Here is a 25,827-nt window from a genome sequence, read left to right on the forward strand (position 1 = left end):
CTCTCTGTAAAAACAACATCTTGTTTTTGTTTTACTTCTGGGGTAATGATTAAACAAGAACAGTGTCTGAGTTACAAAGTATAAAGAAGTCAGAGCGAGTCTAATGTTAATAAATCACTGAAGCAGCAAGACTGACTAAAAATAAGGCCAGAATGGACGACAATCATAGCTGAAGTGCTTGTGACTGATCTCCTGAAATGTAAGTTAATAACCCAAAACTGAATTATTGTCTGTCAGATGTTTGTGAACTACAGTATATCTGCTGTTATAGATTTAGCAGTTTGAATGATTAAATGTGGAAATATTCACATTTGTCTAAAGCATTTGATTCTAAAAGTTGTATTAGTTAATGTATTTACTAACATGAACAAACAATGAACAATACATCTATTACAGTATTTATTCATGTTAGTTTACATTATTTAATGAAAAAGAAGTCGTTGATTGTTAGTTCATAGTAACTCACAGTGCATTAACAAATGTTAACAAGCATGAATTTGGATTTTAATAATCTAGTAGTGAATGTTGAGCTAAGATTAATAAATGCGGTACAAGTTTTGTTTGTTATTAGTTCATTTTAGTCAATGTATTAACTTATGAATACTTATTGTAAAAAGCCTGACCTGACTTATTTGATTTTTACAATCTACAATGTTTTTTTTTTCTTGAACACTTTGAATGATCATTTATTATCTGTGGTAAGAAATGTTAATCAATAATAATTGTGCTTTGTGCTTTTGCTCAAGTAAAACAGAAATTGAGTACTTCATAATTATACTTAGTATCTTTTGTTAGGGCATCTATATACAGTTGAAGACAGAATTATTAGCCACCCTGAATTATTAGCCTCCCTTTTTATTTTTTCCCCCGATTTCTGTTTAACGTAGAGAAGATTTTTTCAACACATTTATTAACATAATAGTTTTAATAACTCATCTCTAATAACTGATTTATTTTATCTTTGCCATGATGACAGTAAATAAATAATATTTGACTAGATATTTTTCAAGACACTTCTATACAGCTTAAAGTCACATTTAAAGGCTTGATTAGGTTAATGAGGCAGGTTAGGGTAATTAGGCAAGTTATTGTACAACAATGGTTTGTTCTGTAGACTATCGGGACAAAATACAGCTTAAAGGGGTTAATAATTTTGACCCTAAAATGGTTTTTAAACAAATTAAAAACTTCTTTTATTCTAGCCGAAATAAAACAAATCAGACTTTCTCCAGAAGAAAAACTATTATCAGACATACTGTAAGCATTTCCAGAATCAAACATCCAGATCATCAAAACAATCAAACAATTCAAAACATCAGTTGAAAACTATTTAAAGAAGAAAAGGGGGGCTAAAAATTCGAGAGGGTGCTCGCTGCAGAGCCATTTGAGGAGAGCTGAGCTCCAGCGAGGGGGAGCATGAGCTGTCGCTCCTCCTCCTGTAAGCTGTTTTAATGCGTACACCAACCCCACCCCTAACCCTACCCCCAGTGACATCACTCGTAGAAGAAGTGCAAAAAAGGTGGAGCTCAAGCTTAAGCTCCCCCTCGCTGGAGCTCAGCTCTCCCCAAATGGCTCTGCAGCGAGCACCACTTGAAAAATTCTGACTTCAACTATTTATGCAAGTACTTGATTTGAGTCCTTCGGACAAGAGCTTAAAGCAGCAAAAATGAACAATTAAAAGTCTGTCATCCTCCAATTTGAAACCTGTTATAGTTTCTTTCTTCTGTTAGACACAAAAATAGATATTTTGAAGAATGAACTTCTACTGACTTCCAAAGTATTTTTGATCCTACTATAGATGTCAATGGCTGCTTTTCCCCTGAACATTCTTCAGAATATCTTGTTTTGCGTTCAACGGAAAAATCAAAAAATGAATTTTGCTGCTATTTAATATTTATTATTTAATATTTAGCTATTTAATAAAGATGAAGTTTTTTAGGGGGTGGGGAAGGCAACTTAATTGTTTTATGTTCAATCGACTTAAATTTGACAAATCGATTAAGTTAAATTAATCAATTTGTGTTGATTAATACAAGTTAATTAATTGTGTGGGACCCAGCATTTTATCACAGTGAAGAAAGAAATTCATACAAACATCTAGAACCACTTGAGTGTGAGCAAATGATGAGGAAATGTTGATTTTTGGGTGAACTACCCCTTTAAAAAGAATCTAAATCCAAGTTACTGAGTAAAACAAGCACAAATACATTGAAGTACATATAAATATCTATTTGTAAGTATATGTGATGCTGTTGTTTAAAAATAGACAAAACATTGGCTTTGACCTGTGCATTTGCCGTTTCCTGAACTCTCCCTGTAATCTGATTTATTTCACAAAAGCTTCAGTGTGCGAGAGAGACTGAAGGAAACGTTTGGGAATGTGGGTCAGTCTAACTCATTGATGTCACATGAAACTCAACAGTCGGATTCCTCTACATGCAACTCACGACAAACGCCAACTGTGGATTTTTACAGCATTCTGCGTGTGGATTTTTAGGCATCTGAAATTCCTCTGATGAAGTGAGTGGAACTATTAAACTATTCTGATTGGATATATAGAGTCATTATGGGTTCATCTTGTACAACTTCGATATTACTTGCACTGCTTTCAATGACGGTGGTTTTAAATGGAAGAGAAGAGCGTAAACCACAACAAAAAAGCTTTAATGTAGACACTGAGTATCGGACAATGATGTTCAACATCCCAAACATTGAACATAATAGAAAACACGAGATCGCATTGGATGACACATTTCTAGAAGAGTCTTTAAACTTAATCAAGAGTCTTGAGTTTTATGGTAATGCTGATGATACTGGTTTGGTTGAATCCACGCCTGATTCAACAAATATTGTACACAAGGATCCTGAGATTGATATTACTGTGCATGATGCTGCAAATAAAGCAGAAAGTATATTGAATTCATTGAATAATACCTCCTCTGATGGTCTGGAGGACGGCTCTGGTGCAGATCCAGTGGTTGTCACACTTCTAGGCCGAGTTCGTGGTCTGACTTTGGAAAAAGCTCATGTGTTTTATGGGATCCCGTATGCTGATCCTCCTGTGGGAGACAAGCGCTGGGCTCCTCCTTCGCCAGTTTCACCTTGGTTGTACACCTACAATGCAACGTTTCCCCGTCCTGCGTGTATGCAGATGTGTGCCGGTGAGTTCTCTCGGCTGTGTCCTCCTGAGGTATGCAAAATTTCAATTATGACACATTTTTTAAAGCCAGTCACTAACTAAAACACTGTTTTTTTAGACTTTAGGCAAATCACACAGTAAATGGGTAATTCTTCAACTACGGGCACTTTTTGTCCTTTGATCATATAAAAAAATATATAGATAATTTTGTTCAAATTCCTCTTTCTTTGTCAAACTAACAATAAAACCTACTTTCAAAAATGTACTAGCTTTCCATTGTATTTTTTTTCTTATATTCAACCTCCTTTTAGGTGTCAAAATCACTGTTTTCACCTTGTCACATACCCAGAGTTTTAAACTATAACAATGAAAATAACATTTTAAAATATTATTTATCTGGTATATATTAATGTATCTTAATGAAGCACTAGTGAAATTATTTAAATATTCAATTCAATTCAATTCAATTCAGCTTTATTTGTATAGCGCTTTTACAATGTAGATTGTGTCAAAGCAGCTTCACATAAATGGTCATAGTAACTGGAACAGTGTGGTTCAGGTTTTAGTGTTTAAGTTCAGTTCAGTTCAGTTTAGCTCAGTTCAGTGTGATTTAATCATTACTGAGAGTTCAAACACTGAAGAGCCAATTCATCGATGCGTAGCTCTACCAATCCTGAACCTTGCGAGCCAGTGGCGACAGCGGAGAGGGAAAAAAAACTTCACCTGATGGGAGTGAAGAAAAAAAACCTTGAGAGAACCAGACTCAGTTGGGCACAACCATTTTAATTTCTCCGCTGGCCAAAAGTCTTGTGCAGAGCTTCATTCGTCGTGGTTTAGGCTTATAGTGATTAATGTGATACTATTATCAATATTATTTTTTATACAAAATATAGCTGTCGCACAGAATCAGTGTCATTTCCACCACAACACTGTAATGTCGCTTTAAAAAATTTGTGTGAAAAATTATTTAGGTGGTTTATATGAAAATGAATAGTGCCATCTGAGAACATGTTCAAGATGGAGGAAATTTAACTTTTTATCAACAACACTTGAAGAAAAATCAAGATAAATATTGCTTGATAAGGAAATACATTTATTCTACGTCATTTCCAAACATGTTGTACCTTTAAAGATGTTTTTAAACACCAAACAAAATTAAGTTGAATAAGAGGCTTTTGTATACATGAAAGGCTAGAATCAATTCAAAGCTAATCAGTGAAGCTTTTTAATTTTTTTCACAATAAACTGTTTAAATGTCATTTCCACCACCACACACGTTTTTAAAAATATTTGAAAAGTTCTCATCACATATTAAAAGTGTATTCACAATGTGTAAGTTCATGCTCTATTTAATATACAAATTCATTCATTTTCTTGTCGGCTTAGTCCCTTTATTAATCCGGGGTCGCTACAGCGGAATGAACCGCCAACTTATCCAGCAAGTTTTTACGCAGCGGATGCCCTTCCAGCCGCAACCCATCTCTGGGAAAAATATACAAATTCAGTTTATTTATTTTCTAATAAACTCTTAACCATATTCATATTAAATTTTAGAGTGCACAGGTGTACAATTCAGCATTCAACTAATTTATTTCATTTACAAATGTAGAATTATTAAATATATTGTGGAAAGATTGGTTAAACTAGATACAAAAATGATCTTAGGTAAAGTTTGACTGCCATAATTTATTTCAGTTTGAAATAAGCTGTATATCGAGATGTGGTGGAATTGACATTTGTTCAGTTCAAGGTGGAAAAAATGTTTGTCCTCTTACAGATCTTAAAACTAGACAAATTGTTTAAACTTATGAGGCTATGTTACGTTAATTTTGAATATGTTTTTTTTTTAACTTAACTTCACAAGGCTAAAAGTGCCCATAGTTGAAGAATGGCCCATATATCAAATACATACAGATGAAGACAAAATAATTAGATCTGCTCTGAATCATTTAAATTCTTCTTCAAATATTTCCCAAATAATTATTAACAGAGCAAGGAATTTTTTACAGTATTTCCAATAATATTTTTCCTCTAGAGAAAGTCTTATTAGTTTTAAAGCAGTTTTTTTTATTTTTTAAAACCATTTTAAGGACAAAATTATTAGCCCCTTAAGCATTTTTTGATAGTCTACAGAACAAACCACTGACTTGCCTAATTAATTACCCTAACTTACCTAATTAACCGAGTTAAGCCTTTAAATGTCACTTTAAGCTGAATATTCGTATCATGACAAATACTCAACCCAGGTCATCATGGCAAAAATAAAAGAAATCCGTTATTAGAAATGAGTTATTAAAACTAATATGATTAGAAATATGTTGAAAACATCTTCTCTGTTAAACAGATACTGGGGAAAAATAGACAGGGGGCTAATAATTCAGGAGGGCTAATTATTCTGACTTTAACAGTATTAAAACATATGTAGTGTTATAAATACTCATATGAAGGAGGATTTTACACTTAGAACAGATAACAACATGATAAGAATAACCACAAAGCTTCCAGGCAAGCAACAACGACATAGAATCTTAAATCTTAATTTATAAACATTTTGCACACCCTAGCAATGCACAATCAGAAAGATTTAAGTAACCACAAAGCAACACACTGTAACGTATCCAATACAACTCTAGCAACTACGTCACAATGTACACCAAGAACACTTTTACAACCACAAAGCAGAATCCAAACACCTACAGTACACTGCTGAAAATGCTTTCCTTAGATTTTTTTTGTCTTGTTTTTAGTCTAAATATCTAAAAATCCTCCAAGTAGCTTTTTTTAGATGAGCAACACATATTGTCTTGTTTTAAGAAATAATATGTCAAAATTAAGTGAGTTTTTCCTTAAAACAAGCAAAATAATCTTATGTCAAATGAAAAACAATATCATTTTGCTGACTCCATTGGCAGATTATTTTGCTTGTTTTAAGAAACAACTTGCTTGATTTTGGCATATTATTTCTCAAAACAAGACAGTATTTTTTGCTTGTCTAGAAACTGCTTCTTGATTGAAGAATTTACAGATACTTGGGCAAGAATCAAGACAAAATATCTAAGTGAGAAAAGCACTTTCTGCAGTGTATCAACACACGGGCAGTCAGAAAATGTTACCAACCACTAGCAACACCCTAGAATTACATCTAGAACATGCAACATAGCAACTCTCTACCAACCACACTACAACAGAACACTTAAGCAACCACACTTCAAACGCTACACATTAGAAACTGTGTGAAGCAAGGTTATAGTCACAACATGATAAGAAAACCAACATGTCACACACATTTACAGTACATTACTTTTTAGTCATTTAGTATAGCATTTTTCTCCAAAGTGACGTACAAATGAGGATGATAGAACATCAAGTCACCAGAGATCAGCAATCAGCAATATTTATATGCCATGAAAAGCCTATGGTGGTTCAGATTTAAAATGTATTATTATTAATAATATTTAGATATTTTCACATAGAATTATGAACACGAGCATATAATATTTGCCCTGGCAAAAACGTTTTACATTTTAGAAAATAAATCTCAAGAATATAATTTTTCATGTTTAGTGTATTATTATAGTATCAGTGGCTCAGTGGTTAGCTCTGTCGCCTCACAGCAAGAAGGTCGCTGTTTTGAGTCCCGGTCAGTTGACATTTCTGTGTGGAGTTTGCATGTTCTCCTCGTGTTCATTTGGGTTTGCTCTGGGTGCTCCGGTTTCCCCCACAATCCAAAGACATGCGCTACAGGTGAATTCAATTAACTAAATTGGCCGTAGTGTATGTGTGTGATTCAGTGTGTATGGGTGTTTACTGTTTACCAGTAATAGGTTGCAACTGGAAGGACATCTGCTGTGTAAAACATATGCTGGATAAGTTGGCGGTTCATTCCGCTGTGGAGACCCTTGATAAATGGCCACTAAGCCAAAGGAAAACAAATGAATGAATTATAATATTACTTTCTGGCATTGTACATACATTTTTAATGAAATCAATCACTGAATGTGACTCTGCATGTACACAGGTCAGCGAGGACTGCCTTTACCTAAATGTGTTTGTTCCTGTGAGTGTCAACCTGTCGCTGCCAAAAGTAACAGCACTACCAGTTATGGTGTGGATTCATGGCGGTGACTTCATCGCTGGCTCCGCCTCCAAACCTTTGTATGATGGCCGCTACATCAGTAACTACAGCAACACAGTGGTTGTGAACATGGAATATCGTCTCGGTTAGTCAAACACAACGGTGACCCTGGATCACAGAACCAGTCATAAGAGTACATTTTTCAGAAATTGAGATTCATACATTATATAAAATTTGAGTAAATTATCTTTCCGTTGATGTATTGTTTGCTAGGGCAGGACAATATTTGGCCAACATACAACAATCTGAATATCTGCGAACTGATGGTGCAAAAAAAAAATCTAAATACTGACAAAAATTGCTAGTAAAGTTGTCCAAATAAGCTCTTAACAATCCAAATTACTAATCAAAAACTTAGTTTTAATTTATTTACAGTAGGAAATGTACTTGGAACATGGTCTTTATTTAATGGTGCAGTGTGTAAGTTTGACACCCAGTGGTTGTACTAGGTACTGCACTTCTGATTCAAAACACATTTTCACTCAGCCCCTCCTCTGACGACTGCATGCCAGTACAGGTTGCCAGAATGACGACACCAACAGGAGCGTGCCTAAACTAAAAGCAACGACTTGCGAAATAAGGGATATTTTCCTATTTCCCTTTTTTAATAGTATTTTATATTAAAATCAGTTTTTGCCCTAACCAACATCTAAAATTGCTATTTTTTAAATGGCTTTGAATTCTCTCAGCTGAACAACAGTGACTAAACCCAAGTACAAACACCTCATGTACACCTCATGTGCTTTATTCAGTGTTAAATGCTAATAATGTGGGTTTGAATGCCATTTTACATGCCATTTACTGCCATACTACTGAAAGCAGCAGCAGATAGTTCACCTCAGATCTTGAAAACAACCATTTGTAATTGAACTTTAACTGTGACTCAGTGCAAGCCAACAAACTTTCAGCAATTATCAGTGATACAGCATGCACATTTATTAATGTTAAAGAGGTTTAATATGCATTAATTAGATTATAAGCCTTACTATTTCACTGGAGTGCAGTAAGTGCACTATTCTGTGCTTCTGAATGGCTGTATTTAAAGTTCTGTCATGCTGAATCTGTAGCAAACAACCAAATTGCTCATTGCTGCAAATGTTGTCCCGTAGCGTGTTGTTAGGACATTGTGGTACAAAGTAACTTGTTCATCTAATGTTTACATTTGTAAAATTTAAATGATTTCCTAATAAATAGCCACTTCATGAGGAAATCTGAATCTGCGTCTCATTTCGGAGGCTGTTACTGTCCACCGAAGTTCACATTTTTAATCACTAACGCACACTTTGAGAGTCTTCCTGACTAAATTAATGTAATATGTGGTTCCCTGCCAAGGCAACCAGGGGTGCTGAATATAATTGGCATTGGCGGGTTAAAGGTACCAAAACAAAGACAGATGTTCTGGCACGAAGCACACATTTTCAAAGCCAAATATCTGACTTCAGCATTGTTTTTCAGATAAACAAGAAAGTTCACTTGGCATGTTTCTTAAATATCTGCAAGCATATTATGATATTTTGTTCTTTAGAAGACTCAAAAACTTACATACAGCACCTTTTATATTCAAATCATTTTTGCAATGAAATAAAAATAGAAAATTTCACCTACTTTTCAGCTACTCGCACAAATATACTCATGCAATATAAGACTGGTTCTGCAATCCAGTTTCACAACTCAACTTTGCACAATGGTGTATTTCTGTGTATGATTTCTGAACGAGCATGTTGTTTTGGTCAATTTTAGGTGCTTTTGGCTTCTTAGTCACAGGAAAAGATCCTGAGAGCTCTGCAGTGGGGAATTATGGGATTCTAGACCAGCAGGCAGCATTGCATTGGGTCCAAGAAAACATTGCGGCTTTTGGAGGAGACCCAAATAAGGTACGAAGGAGCATGGGGGTGGATGAATGACGCCAGTGTGGACATCTAATTAGCGTACATTGATTTGCATGTGTGTGTAGGTTACTCTGTTTGGCGAGAGCGCAGGCGCCCAATCAGTGAGTCTCCATCTGATGATGCAGAGCAGCGAGACTTTGTTTAGACATGCAGCCATACAGAGTTTACCATTTTCACTGCCTCTGAAAACCAGGTAAAACATGGATTAATCACCCTTGTATTGACATTAACATCTTGCTTAAACAAATATAAAGCTAGACTATATAGTTTAAAAATACAGTAACTTCTGTATTTCAGAAGCAGGATTCAAGGGGCTGAGCACAAACCAGGCTAAATACAGAGCTAAATTTATATTAAATAATGGTTTGGCTTGACTTTTGCATCATTTGCACATACAGTTAAAGTCTTTCTCAAAGATTTCTTTTATCTTTGGCATGATGACAGTACATCATATTTTACTAGATATTTTTCAAGATACTAGTATTAAGCTTAAAGTGACATTTAAGAGCTTAACTAGGCGAGTTAGGGTAATTAGGCCAGTCATTGTATAATAATGGTTTGTTCTGTAAAATATTTACGGGGCTAATGATATTGACCTGAAAATAGTTTTAAAAATTAAAAACTGCTTTTTTTTCAAGCCAAAATAAAACAAATCAGCCTTTCTCCAGAAGACAAAATATTATCGGAAATACTGTGAACATTTCCAGAATCTGCTAAAACATCATTTGGGAAATATTTAAAAAAGAAACAGAAATGTACAGGAGGCCAAATCATTTTGAATTCAACTGTATATGATACCATAAACTCCTAGATTTCACTATGGTTTTGGAACAGAGATAGTATCATCCTGAGATAATGAGCGTAATAATGATAATGCTGATGATCGATGATGGTGTTTATTATTTTGTAGATGGGATGCTATGAAACTGGGCTGGGATTTTGCTAAGCTAACTAACTGCTCAGTATTTGATCTGCCCTGCATGCGCTCTCTCAGTTCAGAAGATGTACTCAATGCCCAGATCAAATCAGGTACATACACACATTCACATATATATATATATATATATATATATATATATATATATATATATATATATATATATATATATATATATATATATATATATATATATACATATACATACTATACATGAACTTTAGTTATTGTTCTTTAACCATTTAGCTATTTATTTATTTATTTATTTGGAATTTCAACATGTTTTAATCAGTGACAGGGCCAGTAATAAACAAAATATTATTTTTAAAGCAAACTTTTTTTTATGTTTTGGTCTTATCTGCTCACCAAGGCTACATTTGCTTGATTAAAACAGTAAATACTGAAATAACCCAGAATATTCTTAATTTAACATGACTTTTTATTTTACTTTGTTTTAAAATAGTAACTATTGCTGTGATAAACTGAATTAAAAAACAATTTGCTACTTCAGTCTTCAGTGTTCCCTTCCAGAAGTGATTTTATTTTATTTTAATATGTAGACATGCTCAAGAAACATAAATTATTAATTATAATTTCTGGAAAACTTAAAACCTAAACTTTATGTAAAATAAAACCATTACAGTATACTAAACCAAAATAAAATACATAAAATGTATATAATATAATAATTAAAATGATCATTATATGAATTATATATGACTGAAACATTTATTAAGGGGAGGGGAGATAAAGATGGGGCAAATAACACAATATCAGGATCTATAACTAACAATTTCATAAACTTTAGTTTATATTTATTCTCTTTATTCCAGACACCAGGTCCAAAAGTACAAAAGACAAACGAGCAAAAACAATACAAACCACACAATATACCTTAAAAAAGACGGTTAAGCCAATATTTCATTAAAGGTGACTGAGAACACACCTCAGTAAGCCTAGGATTTATCAATAACTTTAAAACACTATTCTGAGAATTCTCCAATCAACATATAAACATCAAATTTCTCTTCAAAGGAAAAAATTATCGAACTCTTACATTACAAAATAATTCACTTGCACAACAACAAAGAATAATTCTTAAACAATCATTGTATGCAACCTGCAGCTTATGGAGACTCCCTCTTTTAAAATTATACCACAGAAAAGCTGTGTATAAAGAACTGCAGTAAGTTCTAAAGAGGTTTACCCTAACCTGCTCCGAACAGAAATAAAACTTCCTCACCAGCTTTTTTGCTTGAACATATAACATTCGACATTCCCTGTACATATCATTATCATCACTCATATCTTCAGTAAGGACAAGGTTATATTCTTTAACCTTTTGATTTAATTTTTTTTGGAGTTTAATCAGTGACAGGGCCAGTATACTATTTCCAAGTTTTTTGTTTTTGTTTTTGCCTCATCTGCTCACCAAGGCTGCATTTGCTTGATTAAAACAGTAAAAACAGGATTTATTCAGAATATTCTTAATTTAACATGACTTTTTATTTTATTTCAATATGTAAACATCCTCAAGAAACATGAATTATTAAGTATCATTTTTGGAAAACATTGTTTTGATATGAAATTGTATATACAATTAAATTAATATAATTAATTTCATTTAATTAAAACTAAACTTTATGTAAAATTGAAACCATTACAGTATGTTAAACCAAAATAAAATATAAAAAATGTAAATTATATAATAATAAGAAATTATCATTATATCAAAAGTGTGAAGATAGATATTTTTATTTATACGTTATTCTTTAACATTCTCAAAATATCAGACTGCAGAATTTTATGATCAATCAGAATCAAGAATTTCAGAGAGCCATGTAATCATACATTTACTCACGATACAAACACTGAAGTAATAACTCAAATCTAAATCTGTGTTTTGAAGGTTCCAAGATCATTAATCCCTTCCGTTTCTTGGAGGTTTTTGAGACGTGGGGGCCGTTCATTGATGGACAGCTGCTCAAGGAACAGCCAATCACAGCCTTCCAAAAAGGCCACTGGCAGAGTTACAAGCCTGTTATACTAGGTCTCTGTTACTTTCTGTTTACTCTTCAGCATATATTTCATGATAAACACTAGTTAAACTGCGACACAAAGAACTGATCTGGGATGATTGTTCTACAATGTCTGCATCATTTACCTCATTTGGTCTGTGCTGTAGGTACGACTTCTGAGGAGGGGGTGATGTTTGTTTACAGAAATTTCAACAAATCCGTGTCAATGCTGGAATGTGTCCTCTACACTGCTGCCATTTTTAAGCAGCATGCGCTGAAAATTCTGCACAAATACATTCCTTTCTATCGAAACCAGGACAGACGAGTGATGCTTTCACAGGTAAGATGTCAGCTGCCTACAGACATGATCATCTACAGGACAAAAAAGAGAGAAGTTAGATGATACCACTTTACAATGAGGCTTGATTTGGTAAATAATGCTACTTTAAATTCTACTTTAACAATCTTAAGCCCAGAGTATAGTTTTCCGTGAAACATATTAAACATTAATGTTCAAAAAGTACTCATTTTTCACTCTTATAACCTTTTTGTAGCACCTCTATTTCCATTCTGTTTTAGATCTGGTTTCTGCAAGCCACTGCACTGTAAAACCCAAATTACTAAATGAAATGTTATAATTGGAAAAGTTACTTTGACTTAATGTAACTCATACAATGATTTTATTAAGCAGAACTCAAACCTAATGAGTTATGAAATAATGTATTATATTTTTGTTTTAACTCTAATGCTAGAAGCAATACTAAACTATTTGAGTAGCTTTATAGTTGTTTGGACTTAATTTGTCCTATTAACTGAACTCACACGGATTTGATAACTGAACTTAAAATGTTTAGGTTACTAATACTTCAAATGTTTGATAATATCAACACAAATAATATATATGACTCAATATACATATACGTTTACAGTACTCAGACCATTTTGTTTCAAAACTTAAATGGTTTGCCGCAATCGGTTTGAGACTTTGAGTTAACTTATCAGGTTTTACAGTGGAAAAGCTCAGAGTGTTCTGATTGGCTGGCTTATCCACTATGTGATTGGTCAAAGAATGTTCATTCACCTCAAGAATGTGTCAGAAATGTTACTCACCTTAAAGCTTTCGTTCATTCGTTTCTTAAATCGGCCTGTTTTGCAGATGGTGACAGATTATGTGTTTTCGTGTCCGGCTCGACAGTCTGCACGTTCTGGAGTTAAAGTAGGCGGAGCTGTTTGGATGTATGTATTTGACCACGCCCCATCAGATCCCAACATATGGGCGGAGCTTACATTCTGCTACAACCATTCCTGCCATGGGGCGGAGCTTCCTTTTCTTTTTGACTCTGCCCCCAGCACTAACTTCACATTTACACCTCAAGAGCGCCTCCTGGCTAATCGGATGGCCTGTTACTGGGGGATGTTTGCCCACACAGGGGACCCAAATTCTAGAGATGAACAGACACACTTCTGCAGAGAGCAGAGACTGCCTGTTTGGCCACGGTACACAGATATTGGGGGCTGGACCATCCTGAACCTGACTCTACAGTCACACCCTCAACATGGCAGCAGGGACCATTTCTGTGACTTCTGGGACCGACTGGATATTTATTAAGGGGAGGAGATAGAGATGGGGTAAAGAACACAATATCATCTATAACTAACAATTTTCATAAACTTTAGTTTATATTCTTTAACCTTTTGCTATTTTTATTTGGAATTTCAACATATTTAATCAGCAACAGGGCCAGATTTTCAAAGCAAATTTTTTCCTCATTTGCAAAAAACAAGGCTGCATTTGCTTGATAAAACAATAAAAACTGAAGTAATCCGAAATATTTTTAATTTAACATGACTTTTTTTTTACTTTGTTCTAAAATAGTAACTGTTTCTGTGATAAACTGAATTTTAAAAAAAGATACTTTAGTCTTAAGTGTTCTCTTCCAGAAGTCATTTCTAATATGCAGACATGCCAAAAAAAAAAAACATAAATTATTAATTATCAGTGTTGAAAAACTTTGCTTTGTTTAACATTTTTCTGTAAACCATGATAATTTTTTCAGGATTATTTGAATAATGTATATTATATATATTCTATTTTTTATATAGAAATCTCTATAACCTTATACATTTCTTCATCGTTAACAATAAATGCACATTTTAGAAAACTGAATGAAAACTATTTTTGGTAATACAATATTAACCATCTAGAACTTTTCCCCTTTATTAGCGAATATTGCATACTACTTGTCGAATTAAAAACAACAACAACAACATAGGCTCATTCTGAAGATGCACCCCTATATCATACCTGGCAACATTTGTATCTGAAAATCCGGGAGACCTGGGGGTGCCCTATATACATTTCTGGAGGTTGCAAATTATGTAGCCATTATGTAGCCAGAATGCATTTAGCATTTAAAACGAGCGCTATGGTGCGGTATGACGCTGTTCCTTTTCCTACTTATACCAGCTGACCGTTTACCTCTGTGTAAATGGCTTTTACGCTGTTCCCATTTTGTCCAGTGACTCGCCGCATATTTTGGAGGATTGGAGACACAGAGCGGAGCAGACCCTGACGACGGGGTTTGAGTCCGGTGAAGAACAATTTCAGAAAGTAGGTGAGGTGAAAACAAAAGCCAAAAAATAAAACAAACAAGTAAATAACAGGGTGAGAATGTGGTAAAATCTGAAAACATGGTCAAAATCAGGCTGCTGCGAGGGTTTTTCCTTTTCTGGATTGCTTTTGAAAATACTGTCGGTTGGGTTTAGGGAAGGGGGTGGGTGGGTCAATCGGTGCTTATAAAACACTATTGGTTGGGTTTAGGGAAGGGGGTGGGTGGTGATATCGGTCCATTAGTCAGTCAGTTGACAGCGGCCTCTGGTGGATTTGCGAAAACAAAAACTGCAAAAAAAAAAATGTAGCTCCTGGGACATATTTGGTGCTCTCCAGAAATGTACATAGTGGTTCATAATCAGAATGAGCCTGGGTTTAAAAAATCTATAAATACTGTATTTTTAAAAATTACAAATTATTTGAATTTACTATGGAAATTAATTGTATATTTGATTGAATACTCTATGCAAATAGATATTCCAAAATACATATAGATACATAAATACTTATATAAGGATCTGTAAAACTAATCTATACATATTCTATCCGCTTGTTAAGTGGTGACGTGTTGGTGACGTATGTAATACTGTTTCCGCGTCCAAGCCGCCATTCATTTGAGTGGAGAAATCATTCGTTTATGATGACTTTCTGGCCATCGGATATTAGGCATGGACATATATACTGCAATCGTGATTTTCGAAAGCCTTAAATCGCTTTGTAAATGTTTATTATTACCATTTCATGAATCTCCCCATTCAGTTGAATAGAGCGCTTGGACCCGGAAGCCGCTTCGCGTGATGTCACACTTAACAAGCGGATACATATCTGTCTGTATCATACAAAAATATCAAAGCAAGTGGCAATTCATTTTTAGTTTAAAAAAACAAGGCTTTGAGTGTACTCAGCTGTTATCAACTTCAGCTTTATTTATTCACCTTTGACATCCATCTAATAAAAACTGTTAGCCTTAGTCATCTCAAATATTGCTCTGAAAACAAAAAATTTCACCAATATTTCACCAAGATTCCACTTTCTTTGATATTCTGCACAGCATTGACACTTCTGAGCACTTCAGATATTTAAGTTCAACTATAAACATTGACCAGAGGTCTCTGTGCTTAAGAATAAATATTACAGGCTTCACTTACGTCTAAATGGAGTTTGTATGCACTTCTTCCTCCTCTTCCTCATCCTCCTCAGAGTAAATCTGAGGGCGTAACAGAGAGCGTGTGTATAAAACAGCCCCTACACATAAAAGTCTGTGCAAACACTCCAACACAGAAACAACCAGCTGCTGTTTACCACTGACCGACTCCAGACACAAACCCTCACTAAACCCAAACTCAAATTTCACAGGGTCTCCAACGCTGGTTCGATCCCATTTCTTAAGATCATTGAAGAAGCAAGTCTGGATGTTCAAGAAACGTCTGTGATTGTGCGCATACAAAGCTCTAGGCACACACAACAAAGCCTCCGCCAGCAACCTGCAGCTCTCCGGGTCACTGGTATGCCTGGTCAACAAAAAGTGATGTAGCAGGAACTCAAACACACCACCGACAGGCAAAACTCCGCCAGCCTGCATAACTGCCCTCCATAGATCCTGAGATGAAACGGTGCATTGTGATTGGTCAACAGAAGAACTCTTGAATTGATTGGATTCTAGGGTTCGAGTGATATGTTGTAACATTAAAAACACACCTCGACTTACACACACAGTCTGATCAAGCAATCCTGGCGCCGGTGCGCAAAGAACAAGCGTGTGCGCGTTTGAATATATTCCCAATTGGGCGCAGCGAAGCCCACCCAGTTGCAAACGCTTACAGTATTTTAACATCACAATGTGTTGCGGATGAGAAAGAGTTTCTGGAAAATTGATGTTGCAAAGAAAGTCTAATTGGTCCGAGTCAACACACTCAAGAAGAGCGACGTGGTTCATTCGAGCCCATTGTAACACACACTCCGGCTGCTTTACAGAAGACAGCACCACATTCACCTGTAATTCTAGTAAATATGCTAACTTTTGCTTTGTGATGCTCTCTGTGCGACTCAACCAGTCTTGCTGAAAGCATACGGTTATATTATCACCAAGAGATGATCCAAAACTCTCATATAAAACTAGCGCTTTTATTGGACCTCGCAATTCAGTCCACACTGACCAATCACGAGTCACAACCAGGCCTTCAATCACCTCAGAGCAGCCAACAGGAAGTCCGGCCACTCGCGTATGTAAGACATTAAAGTGTGAATGAATGAATGAGATTGTTTCGGTTGTGTTTTGATCTCGTTTAGATTTATAGTAAAACTCACACAGGATATGTTTAAGGATTTCCGCCTGGCCAGCTCCTGTTCTTCCAGAAATGTACCCGCTGATCAAATAATCTAGGATGCTGTGCTCCAGTTTGTCGCTATGGTGACTACAGTATGATGAGGCATATGGGGTAACTTGGTGTATTATGATATCATCCAGCTCATTCCTACTGAGCGCCATCAAGCGATTAGCAAGATTTTGAAGAGCAGGGTTGCTCCAAGATGCTTTGCGGCGCATGTGTGCAGAGTCTTGAATTGCTCGCAATAGTGCAGACAGAAGGAGAATGAATGACTTTGTGCCGTCGCCAGTGGATTTAGCATGTGCGCACACGCAGTCCAACACCATCCTGAAAAACAAAGACGAAAACAGGGATGGATAACTAGCTACATCTACATCATTTTCAAATGAATACATAAACAAAAAAAATTACATTTGAAAAATGTCAAAAGTTTTGGTTTGCTTTTCTATTTTATTTTATTTTTTTTACTTTTCTAAGCAATGTTTCTGGGTTGTGTTTTAATGAAGAAACTGAAAAACTAAATAAATCATATGTAGTCATTATACCATTATACCAAAAGAGCACATGCAATGGTTGTGAAGATACTAACCAAGAACATGAGAATTCTTGTAGCAAACTTATGTGTATTGTTTTAAGAAAACAACCGTTCATTTGTGTTGTGTTTTATTTTCATCTGTTTATGTTCATTTATTCTTCATTTAATTATTTTATTTAATCATATGATTATTAGTCATTTATATAATAATAATTTTTATTATTAGTTAATGATTTGATTATTATTATTATTTTTGATTTTATTATGTTTTTATATTAGATTTTTACCATTTTCCTATAATTATTGCTTTATTGTTATTATTATTTCCTTTATTATATCCATATTGATATAATTCTATGACTGTGTGGCTTCAAGCGACACTTGTTTACATGAGTAAGTGATGAGCGAAAGTCTTCATTTTAAGGTCTGTATTATCTCTGGACAATGTTGTAAAGCATTCATTTTCCATTGCTGTTGCTTGTGGTATAATAACACTTGTATTAATCTTGGTCAGACGACGTTTGAGCATTGAATCATACGTAACTAAGATTATTCAACAAACTCTGCTCTTTCTTTATCATCATTACTTTCTCTCCTGCTTTTGCTCCTCCCTGGCTTTCTCAGACAACTCCTGTATTGATAGGAGATTGTTAATTCAGTTGAACACTGGTTAACAGGTATGGGTATTGGGTGGCTCCTCTGGCTTGTTGTCTGGATACCCAGAGAAAGACATTTTCTGACAGGACCTGGCATCCGGGGCTGGATCTTATTTATTTGGCATGAGCTGCATCTCAAATGGCACACTATACACTATGCACTAATGCACTATGTACTTATGCACTTACACACTCAACAGCATAGTATATGTATGTAGTGTCGTCCCAATTGAAACACTAATGTTTTTTACTAATTGGAAATTCAAACAGTTTCCCTGATGACGTTTGACGGTGGCCAAATCAGTTAAATAAATGACCAAATTATCAAATAATACCTGCCATGAGTATAACCACATTCAGTATGTGATTTGGGACACCGCTATGGAGAGTGTGTTCTTACATTCGCATAAGACTTACAATTGAAGTCAGAAATAGCCTCCCTTAATATTTTCTTTCCCCAAATTCTGTTTAACGAAAAGAATATTTATTTCAACACATTTCCAAACATAATAATTATAATAACTCATTTCTTACAACTGTTTTTTTATCTTTACCATGATGACAGTACATAATGTTTTACTAGATATTTTTAAAAATACTAGTATTCAGCTTAAAGTTACATTTAAAGGTTTAACTGGGTTAAATTGTTCAATTATGCAAGTTAGGGTAATTAGGCAAGTTATTGTATAATTATGCTTTGTTCTGTAGACAACAAACAAAATATAGCATGAAGGGGCTAATAATATTGACCTTAAAGTAGTTTTTAAAAAAATAAAAAGCCAAAATAAAACAAATAAGACTTTGTCCAGAACAAAAATATTATAGGAAATACTGTGAAAAATTCCTTGCTTCGTTATAATATTGTAAAATGCGAATGTGATGTAAACGCATGAATACCTGGCCATAGGGTGCTCTAGGTGTAGTGTGCTGAGAACTCTCTGTCCATGTCTGCTGATGAGTGTTTCCCCGGTGTCACGAGTGAACAGCACACTGCCGCCCTCTGGACCCAGACACCGGCGGACTACAGACTCCAGCGGCCCGAGAACACTCACACACACCTGCAGAGACACACATTCCAGCTGCTGCTGCATCTACACACATAAACACACACACACACACAAATATATATATATAGTAAATGTACTTGTATTCTTCATAGATGTAATGATTTTAATTCTTTCTAAACTTTATTGTATTGCTATATCCTTTTCACAAACCTAAACAAAACTCACAAAAAACACATACTGGCAAATTTAGAAAATATTCATTCATTCATTTTCTTGTCGGCTTAGTCCCTTTATTAATCCGGGGTCGCCACAGCGGAATGAACCGCCAACTTATCCAGCACGTTTTTACAAAGCGGATGCCCTTCCAGCTGCAACCCATCCCTGGGAAACATCCACACACACATTCACTCATACACTACGGACAATTTAGCCTGCCCAATTCACCTGTACCGCATGTCTTTGGACTGTGGGGGAAACCGGAGTACCCAGAGGAAACCCATGTGAACGAAGGGAGAACATGCAAACTCCACACAGAAATGCCAACTGAGCTGAGGCTTGAACCAGCGACCTTCTTGCTGTGAGGCAACAGCATCACCTACTGCGTCACTACGTCGCCATATAAATTTTTAAAAAAGTTTAATATGTTCTTAAAGAGGGCAGCATGGTGGCTCAGTGGTTAGCACTGTCTCCTCACAGCAAGAAGGTCACTGGTTCGAGTCCCGGTTGGGCCAGTTGCCATTTCTGTGTGGAGTTTGCATGTTCTCCCCATGTTAGCGTGGGTTTCCTCTGGATGCTCGAGTTTCCCACACAGTCCAAAGTCCACAGATGCATGTGAATGAGAGTGTGTATGGGTGTTTCTCAGGGACAAAGTCAAAGGAAAATGAATGAATGTTTTAAAGATTTTATTTTTGTTATTTCTTTAAAAAGGGAAACATGTGTCCTCGTAAACCATAAATTAAAGCAGCCACATCACACAAATATATTAGGTTACTGTGAGTTATGAGGACTTTGCAATGACTTATGTTGTTGGTTTTTTTTTGTTTTGTTTTTTAACTGGGACATTCTAAAACACTTAACGTGGCTTATTGTACTAAAACATCAACCAGAGAAACCCATATTTCTGTCAAACTTCACTTGTAATGAACCCCAACGATTGTAAAAAGAACAAGTCCCAATTCCATAGAGAAAGTGAAAAACAGCATATTAAGCGTTTTCTCCCCTGTTGCAGTCTATTATAAGGGAAAAGCTTAACGTGGCTTAATGTACCTTAACAACAAGCAGGGAAAACCAAATTTCTATCAAATTTTACTTGTGATTAGCATTAACTTTGAGTTTGGTTTGCCTCGGTTGTTGTAAAGTTATGTTAAGCCTTTCCTTATTGTAGACTTCAATAGGGAGAAAACGCTTAACGTGATATTGTTCACCTTATCTATGGAATTAAGGCCCGTTCTTTGACACAATGGTTAGTATTAATCATAAGTAAAGTTTGACAGAAATGTGGGTTTGCCTGGTTGGTGTTATAGTAAGTTAAGCTGTTTCCTTATAATAAACTTAAAATGCATAATGTGAAAAATGTCACACACTAAAATTAGAGCTCATTCTTTTGACATCAGAAAGTGTTTGTCATGAGTAAATATATATAGAATTTGATTTTCTCTACTTGTTGTTAAGGTACATTAAGCCACGTTAAGCTTTTCCCTTATAATAGATTTCAGCGGGGGAGCTGTTTTTCACTTTATTTATAGAATTGGGACTCGTTGGGTACAGTCGTTGGGGTTCATCACAAGTAAAGCTTGACAGAAATTTGTGTTTCTCTAGTTTGTGTTTAAGTAACTTACATTAAGCCACGTTAAGCTTTTTAAAATTTCCCTAAACTAATCTAGAGATTTTTTTCTCTAAACACAACCTTACCCCGACAGAAAACCTTTGCATTTTTACACTTTCAAATAAACATCATTCTGTGCTTTTCATCATTTTGGTCTTCACAATATCAAAAATCTCAGATGTTTGGTCCCCACAATGTAGCATAAACAAGTACACGCTCACACATACCACATCACATACACTTATTATGACACCACAAGTCAAACTTAGGACATTTACGTAAACATTTCACAAGAGGAAAAAAGGTAAATCATGTTTATTTACACTGTAAGTGACTTGTGTCCGTAACTTACTCTAACGTTAAACCTCTTCTGTGAACCAGCGAGTTCAAAAGGACGACATAGGTCACGCTGCAGCTACATAGCTAAATATACAGAAATAAAAATACGAGAACATGTGTATAATGTGTATAAATAATAACAAGTATAAATGTGTAAAATAATCCTATCATAATAAAAACCTGCATATCTGTTGAACATCCTCAAGCTTCAGCCAGTTTCCAGGCGACGCTCTTCTTCTGTGGTGTTTTTCTGCGAGAGCAGATGATACGGACATCTGCAGGACATAGAGCGGAAGTACATACAGTATGGAGAGCTCACTTGCAAAAACAGGCAAGTATCGAAATGCTTATTATTTAACTCTTAAGTACTCAATGTAAAAAGATGACTTTTGAAAACTACTAAAAAGTTCCGTTTTTAGTTGTTTACACATAGGCCTATCGTCTTTTGCAGTGTTTATTTTACGTTTTGCTAATAATCTCTTCTTGTATAAAAAGTAACTAAACTACACAAGAACTAAATCATAACAATAAAACTGCATTTTTACATGTATCTCTAGAAATGAATCAATAAATTGTATAAAATTGTGCATTTAGTCATTTCAGCTTCATTAAATATGTAAATAACCTTAAATTTATTATTATTCATCCATCTATCTATTACATTTCCAATTAATCCAAAATAAAATGTAAATAAACACATAAACATACACAATATAGCTTCAAATAAATAGCACAAACTAATTTATAAATATCACAATTATGTAATTATCATACTATATTATTTTGGCGACACAGTGGCTCACATTGGTTAGCACTGTCGCCTCACAGCAAGAGGGTCGCTGGTTCGATTCCCTGCTTGGTCAGTTGGCATTTCTTTTTTGGCATTGAGTTTGCATGTTCTCCCTGTGTGGGCGTGGGTTTCCTCCGGGTGCTCTGGTTTTCCCCACAGTCCAAACACATGCGCTATAAGTGAATTGAATAAACTAAATTGGCCGTAGTGTATGTGTGTGAATGAGTGTGTATAGGTGTTTCCCAGTACTGGGTTGCAGCTAGAAGGGCATCCGCTGTGTAAAACATATGCTGAATAAGTTGGCGGTTCATTCCGCTGTGGCGACTGCTGATGAATAAATGAACTAAGCCAAAGGAAAATGAATGAATGATTTTATCTACTATCATTGTTATTTATTTTATTATTTGAACTATTTTGCCGCTTTCATGGAATTTCTAGTGATTTGTATGTAAATTGCTTTTATATATAAAAATAAAGCACTTCAAAAATAATACAAACACAATATTTTCAAGAAAACAAATCTTCATTTTATTCTCAGCTGTATTCTTCAAAAAAAGTTTTTCTTTTATTATTTTTTCATCTATGAGTATTGTTGTGCACTTTATTATTCAAAGTACTGCTGCTTTCATTTATTTGTATGTAAATTGCTTTAAAGGGCACATATGATGAAAATCTTTTTTTGTAAGCTGTTTGGACAGAACTGTGTGTAGGTATAGTATGTCCATAGTCATACTGGAGTGATAGAAACACAAGAAGCGTCTTTTTTTTCAAAATTTACTGACGTTAAAATAGGATCCAAATCCCAGTGATTTTAAGGCCTACTGCAACGTGACGTAAGAGTGCAGTTTTCTCCACCCACTGAATTGATTGACAGGCACCATGTTTCTATAATAGACCCTTTTCACATTTCCGGGTCTCTCAGTAGTGGAAGTCGTCATAGTAGGGAAAACGTAGAGCAGGAAGAGTATAACAAATATTTTGTTACAACCCTATTTTCTGAAATAATAAAAGTAAAACTCCATGATGATGCTATAAAAAAAAGGGAGACTGATGACGGCAGCCAGAGGAGAAAATAACGTCAAATTTGCTGTTCTGTCACATTACAATTGCCTTGCATAAGCGGTGATTAGTTTTTTTGTAATTTGAAGCAAAAATGATATAATACATTCATAAATACATATAAATGTTCATACGTTAAAAAAAAAAAAAAAAAGAAATATTAAAAACTTTCAAGAATTTAAGATGCAGATGACCGTTAAACGCGTCATAACAGGTTGTGAAAAGAGCCCATAGCATGTATACACATCCACAGAATATTTTTTGCAAACAAACTAGGATTAAAACATGCAAACGGCATTTGTGTGGGACTCATCATTGCAGAAAGGCTTGAATAAACTCCACCACAAATACATCAAAAAAACGTACTTAGTATTTTTGACTAATGAGCTGAATTTCAGCTTCATCTGTGTCTGTTTCTGTCACTGACTGCTGTTTATCTGATGTAATGCCTCATTCACACTAGAAGCATCAATAGATATTTCCATACACCTATTTCCATTTTGCATATGCGCATAAAAAACAGTTATGCGTATAAGTGAGTGGGGTAAACTTTTTATTCGATAATAAAAGATGCGCATAAACCATGATGGAATCATTTTTAACGCACAAATTTCAGTTTGCGTATTAAAAAAGGTCATGTGATTTTGTGATAAGAGATTATGTGATGGTGAAAATGTGTGTGAATGGACAAACCAGCAGGCTGAGCACATTGTAAAACATCTGAAATGTTGTTTTAGTCATTCTAAAACGCCTTAACCATTTCAGTATTAGTGTTATTATATTATTAATGATCTTTAGAATCAAGAGCATCGGTGCTCACCGTCTGACACCTTTAAACGCCACCGCGTTCACTGCATGTCAGGATTGCCTTTTGAGGCGCAAGTCTTTTATTAGATGAAGAAAAGCTTGATGCTGCTTCTCTTACTGCTGCAAATCCAGTTTTGACTGTTGATATTTGGCGCCAGTTAATCAGGAAGTTACGATTTTGTTCGCTTTGACTCTTTAGATGGAAACACTGCTTTATTTGCACATCTTTTTTTTTGCATAAAGGTCATTCGCATTTTTGGATGGAAAAATAGCTATTGTAGCGGCCTGTCGCTCTGAGTGGCAACCTGCTGCAAACACATGTCTGTGTACGTCTACAGCACGGAGAACACAACCGGCCTCTGAGCAAGCTGAGAGAGGATCACGTGAGCTCTCCTGGTGCTCCAATTGGCTGTCACTCAAGAAAGTCGCTCTTCATTTGCATAAACTTGAAGGATTCTCAACTTTGGCTCGATACGCCCACCTACTGTAGTTGCCAACAGGTGCTGTCGCTCTCGTAGACGGAGGTCGCCGGAAGTCGCTCACTCTCCTCTGAAATGAGCGGTTGCTTGTTGCTAGATTCGCTCATAGTGTGAATGAGGCTTAAGGCAGGAGAAAGCAGACGTCGGAATGGTGGGCGGGGAGAAGCAGCTCATTTGCATTTAAAGCCACAGACTACAAAAACAGCTACACTGTACTCAGACACTAAAATGGGCAGATTCTGGAGGCTATAATAAAGAATCTGAAGGGTATTTTAAGCTGAAACTTTACAAACACATTCCAGAGACACCAAAGGCTTGTCTTACATTTTGTTAAAGGGGTAAAATAGGTGCCCTTTAATGTATAAAAGCAATGTTAAAATATTTAAAATCACAATATTTACATAAGGAAAATGTACATTTAATCTTCTTTTAAGTGTACAGGTTTCCTGATGTGACCTCTACTTTTCGACGTGTTTCTACATCCCGTGTTAAAGTGTTTGTCATAACGTCCATATGGTTCCACCCACTGCTGCACAGATTGGACAACTGGATGCTTCTCATACACTCCGTCTTTCTCTCTCATTCTCTCTCTCTCTAGCATCAGTAAAATCAGCCAATCATTCCCATACTCTCCTTCTTTTGAAAAAAATCTCACTAACAAGCACAAGAAGAGATTTTCTCAGTCTTTAAACTTTTCTGTTTCTCCCTCAAGAGTCATTCTTAAACAAACGACCAGTCCATTTACACCAGAGCTGCAGGTAAGTGTGTTTATTCCCTAATATTTAATCTAATATGTGTGTCTTGTGCATGCATTTTCAAATAAATACTGTGATGCTTTGCAGAATTATGTTTGTGTGAGTTTTTGGATTATCATTTGTTTGATGCTATATGTATTGGTGTAGTGTATATGCATGTTTATTAATATTTGTGCTGCATATTGAGGTATAAGTTGGAGTCAGCAGTGCGTCTCAGGGGTATCGGTGTCACTGGCTTTCTGTGTCTCGTTTCACTGTAAATAGAGACAAAAATCAATGAATTGCTACTCAGCATTTCTCAAAATAATCCAAGGTTAAGCAGCATCATGTCACCTGCTGTGTGCGCTGAATGTGAACCTGGCTTTGCCTTTACACCTTATAATATATTGAAATGAATTCATCTACATTGCACTCATGATCTTGATCCGATGGCAAAGGTCATAACAGTGTGATTTGCATTTATGAGCATCACACACGGAAATAAATGTTCAAACTACTTGTTTAGAATAAGCTGAAACA

The 25,827-nt window shown here is 35.3% G+C and overlaps 5 protein-coding genes across 37 annotated transcripts in view; 2 read left to right on the forward strand and 3 right to left on the reverse strand.

Moving 5' to 3' along the window:
- On the forward strand, positions 1 to 14,031 carry si:dkey-30c15.17. 2 transcript variants are annotated; one of them, XM_087292880.1, is made up of 9 exons: positions 1 to 199; positions 2,341 to 3,190; positions 7,158 to 7,359; positions 9,015 to 9,148; positions 9,229 to 9,356; positions 10,074 to 10,192; positions 12,010 to 12,150; positions 12,286 to 12,458; positions 13,275 to 14,031. In XM_087292880.1, the coding sequence occupies exons 2-9, from the start codon at positions 2,567 to 2,569 to the stop codon at positions 13,725 to 13,727; spliced, it is 1,974 nt and encodes a 657-aa protein (XP_087149006.1). In that variant the 5' UTR covers positions 1 to 199; positions 2,341 to 2,566; the 3' UTR covers positions 13,728 to 14,031. The 2 variants fall into 2 exon arrangements, with proteins under 2 accessions (XP_087149006.1, XP_087149007.1); XM_087292881.1 differs by having other exon boundaries at positions 23 to 199; positions 2,341 to 3,161.
- The window catches only part of LOC101882393 (uncharacterized), a 768,785-nt gene that overhangs the window by 495,061 nt on the left and 247,897 nt on the right, over positions 1 to 25,827 (reverse strand). The window lies entirely within an intron of this gene.
- The window catches only part of utp15 (UTP15 small subunit processome component), a 355,707-nt gene that overhangs the window by 325,630 nt on the left and 4,250 nt on the right, over positions 1 to 25,827 (reverse strand). The window lies entirely within an intron of this gene.
- On the reverse strand, positions 2,644 to 21,668 carry bbs10 (Bardet-Biedl syndrome 10). 30 transcript variants are annotated; one of them, XR_015514094.1, is made up of 11 exons: positions 21,599 to 21,659; positions 21,432 to 21,502; positions 19,145 to 19,338; positions 17,037 to 17,383; positions 15,878 to 15,936; positions 13,229 to 14,068; positions 12,265 to 12,490; positions 9,234 to 9,345; positions 7,179 to 7,382; positions 6,955 to 7,052; positions 2,644 to 3,185 (listed from the first exon to the last, which is right to left on the reverse strand). XR_015514094.1 is itself a non-coding variant. In XM_087291381.1 (5 exons), the coding sequence occupies exons 3-4, from the start codon at positions 19,336 to 19,338 to the stop codon at positions 15,880 to 15,882; spliced, it is 1,698 nt and encodes a 565-aa protein (XP_087147507.1). In that variant the 5' UTR covers positions 21,432 to 21,502; positions 21,599 to 21,659; the 3' UTR covers positions 13,941 to 14,068; positions 15,878 to 15,879.
- The window catches only part of syt1b (synaptotagmin Ib), a 12,660-nt gene continuing 8,479 nt past the window's right edge, over positions 21,647 to 25,827 (forward strand). For 2 of the 3 annotated variants that reach the window (XM_087291365.1, XM_087291364.1), the window contains exons 1-2: positions 21,647 to 21,749; positions 25,266 to 25,311. In XM_087291365.1, coding sequence (XP_087147491.1) covers positions 21,725 to 21,749; positions 25,266 to 25,311 — 71 coding nt within the window. In that variant the 5' untranslated portion in view covers positions 21,647 to 21,724. Of the gene's footprint in view, positions 21,750 to 24,987; positions 25,312 to 25,827 lie in introns of all 3 variants that reach the window. The other variant, XM_087291366.1, reaches the window with a different exon arrangement.

This window comes from Danio rerio, chromosome 18 (genome assembly GCF_052040795.2).
Source record: "Danio rerio strain M-AB ecotype USA chromosome 18, GRCz13ab, whole genome shotgun sequence".
NCBI classification, from domain to species: domain Eukaryota; kingdom Metazoa; phylum Chordata; class Actinopteri; order Cypriniformes; family Danionidae; genus Danio; species Danio rerio.

Coding starts and splice junctions, on each gene's coding strand:
- bbs10 (XM_087291380.1), bottom strand. Junction 17,384..19,144: donor CTAGAGCACCCTATGGCCAG/GTATTCATGCGT, acceptor TTTGTTTTTCAG/GATGGTGTTGGACTGCGTGT.
- si:dkey-30c15.17 (XM_087292880.1), top strand. CDS start 2,567: ATGGGTTCATCTTGTACAACTTCGATATTACTTGCACTGCTTTCAATG. Junction 10,193..12,009: donor CAATGCCCAGATCAAATCAG/GTACATACACAC, acceptor TGTGTTTTGAAG/GTTCCAAGATCATTAATCCC. Junction 12,151..12,285: donor TTACAAGCCTGTTATACTAG/GTCTCTGTTACT, acceptor TCTGTGCTGTAG/GTACGACTTCTGAGGAGGGG.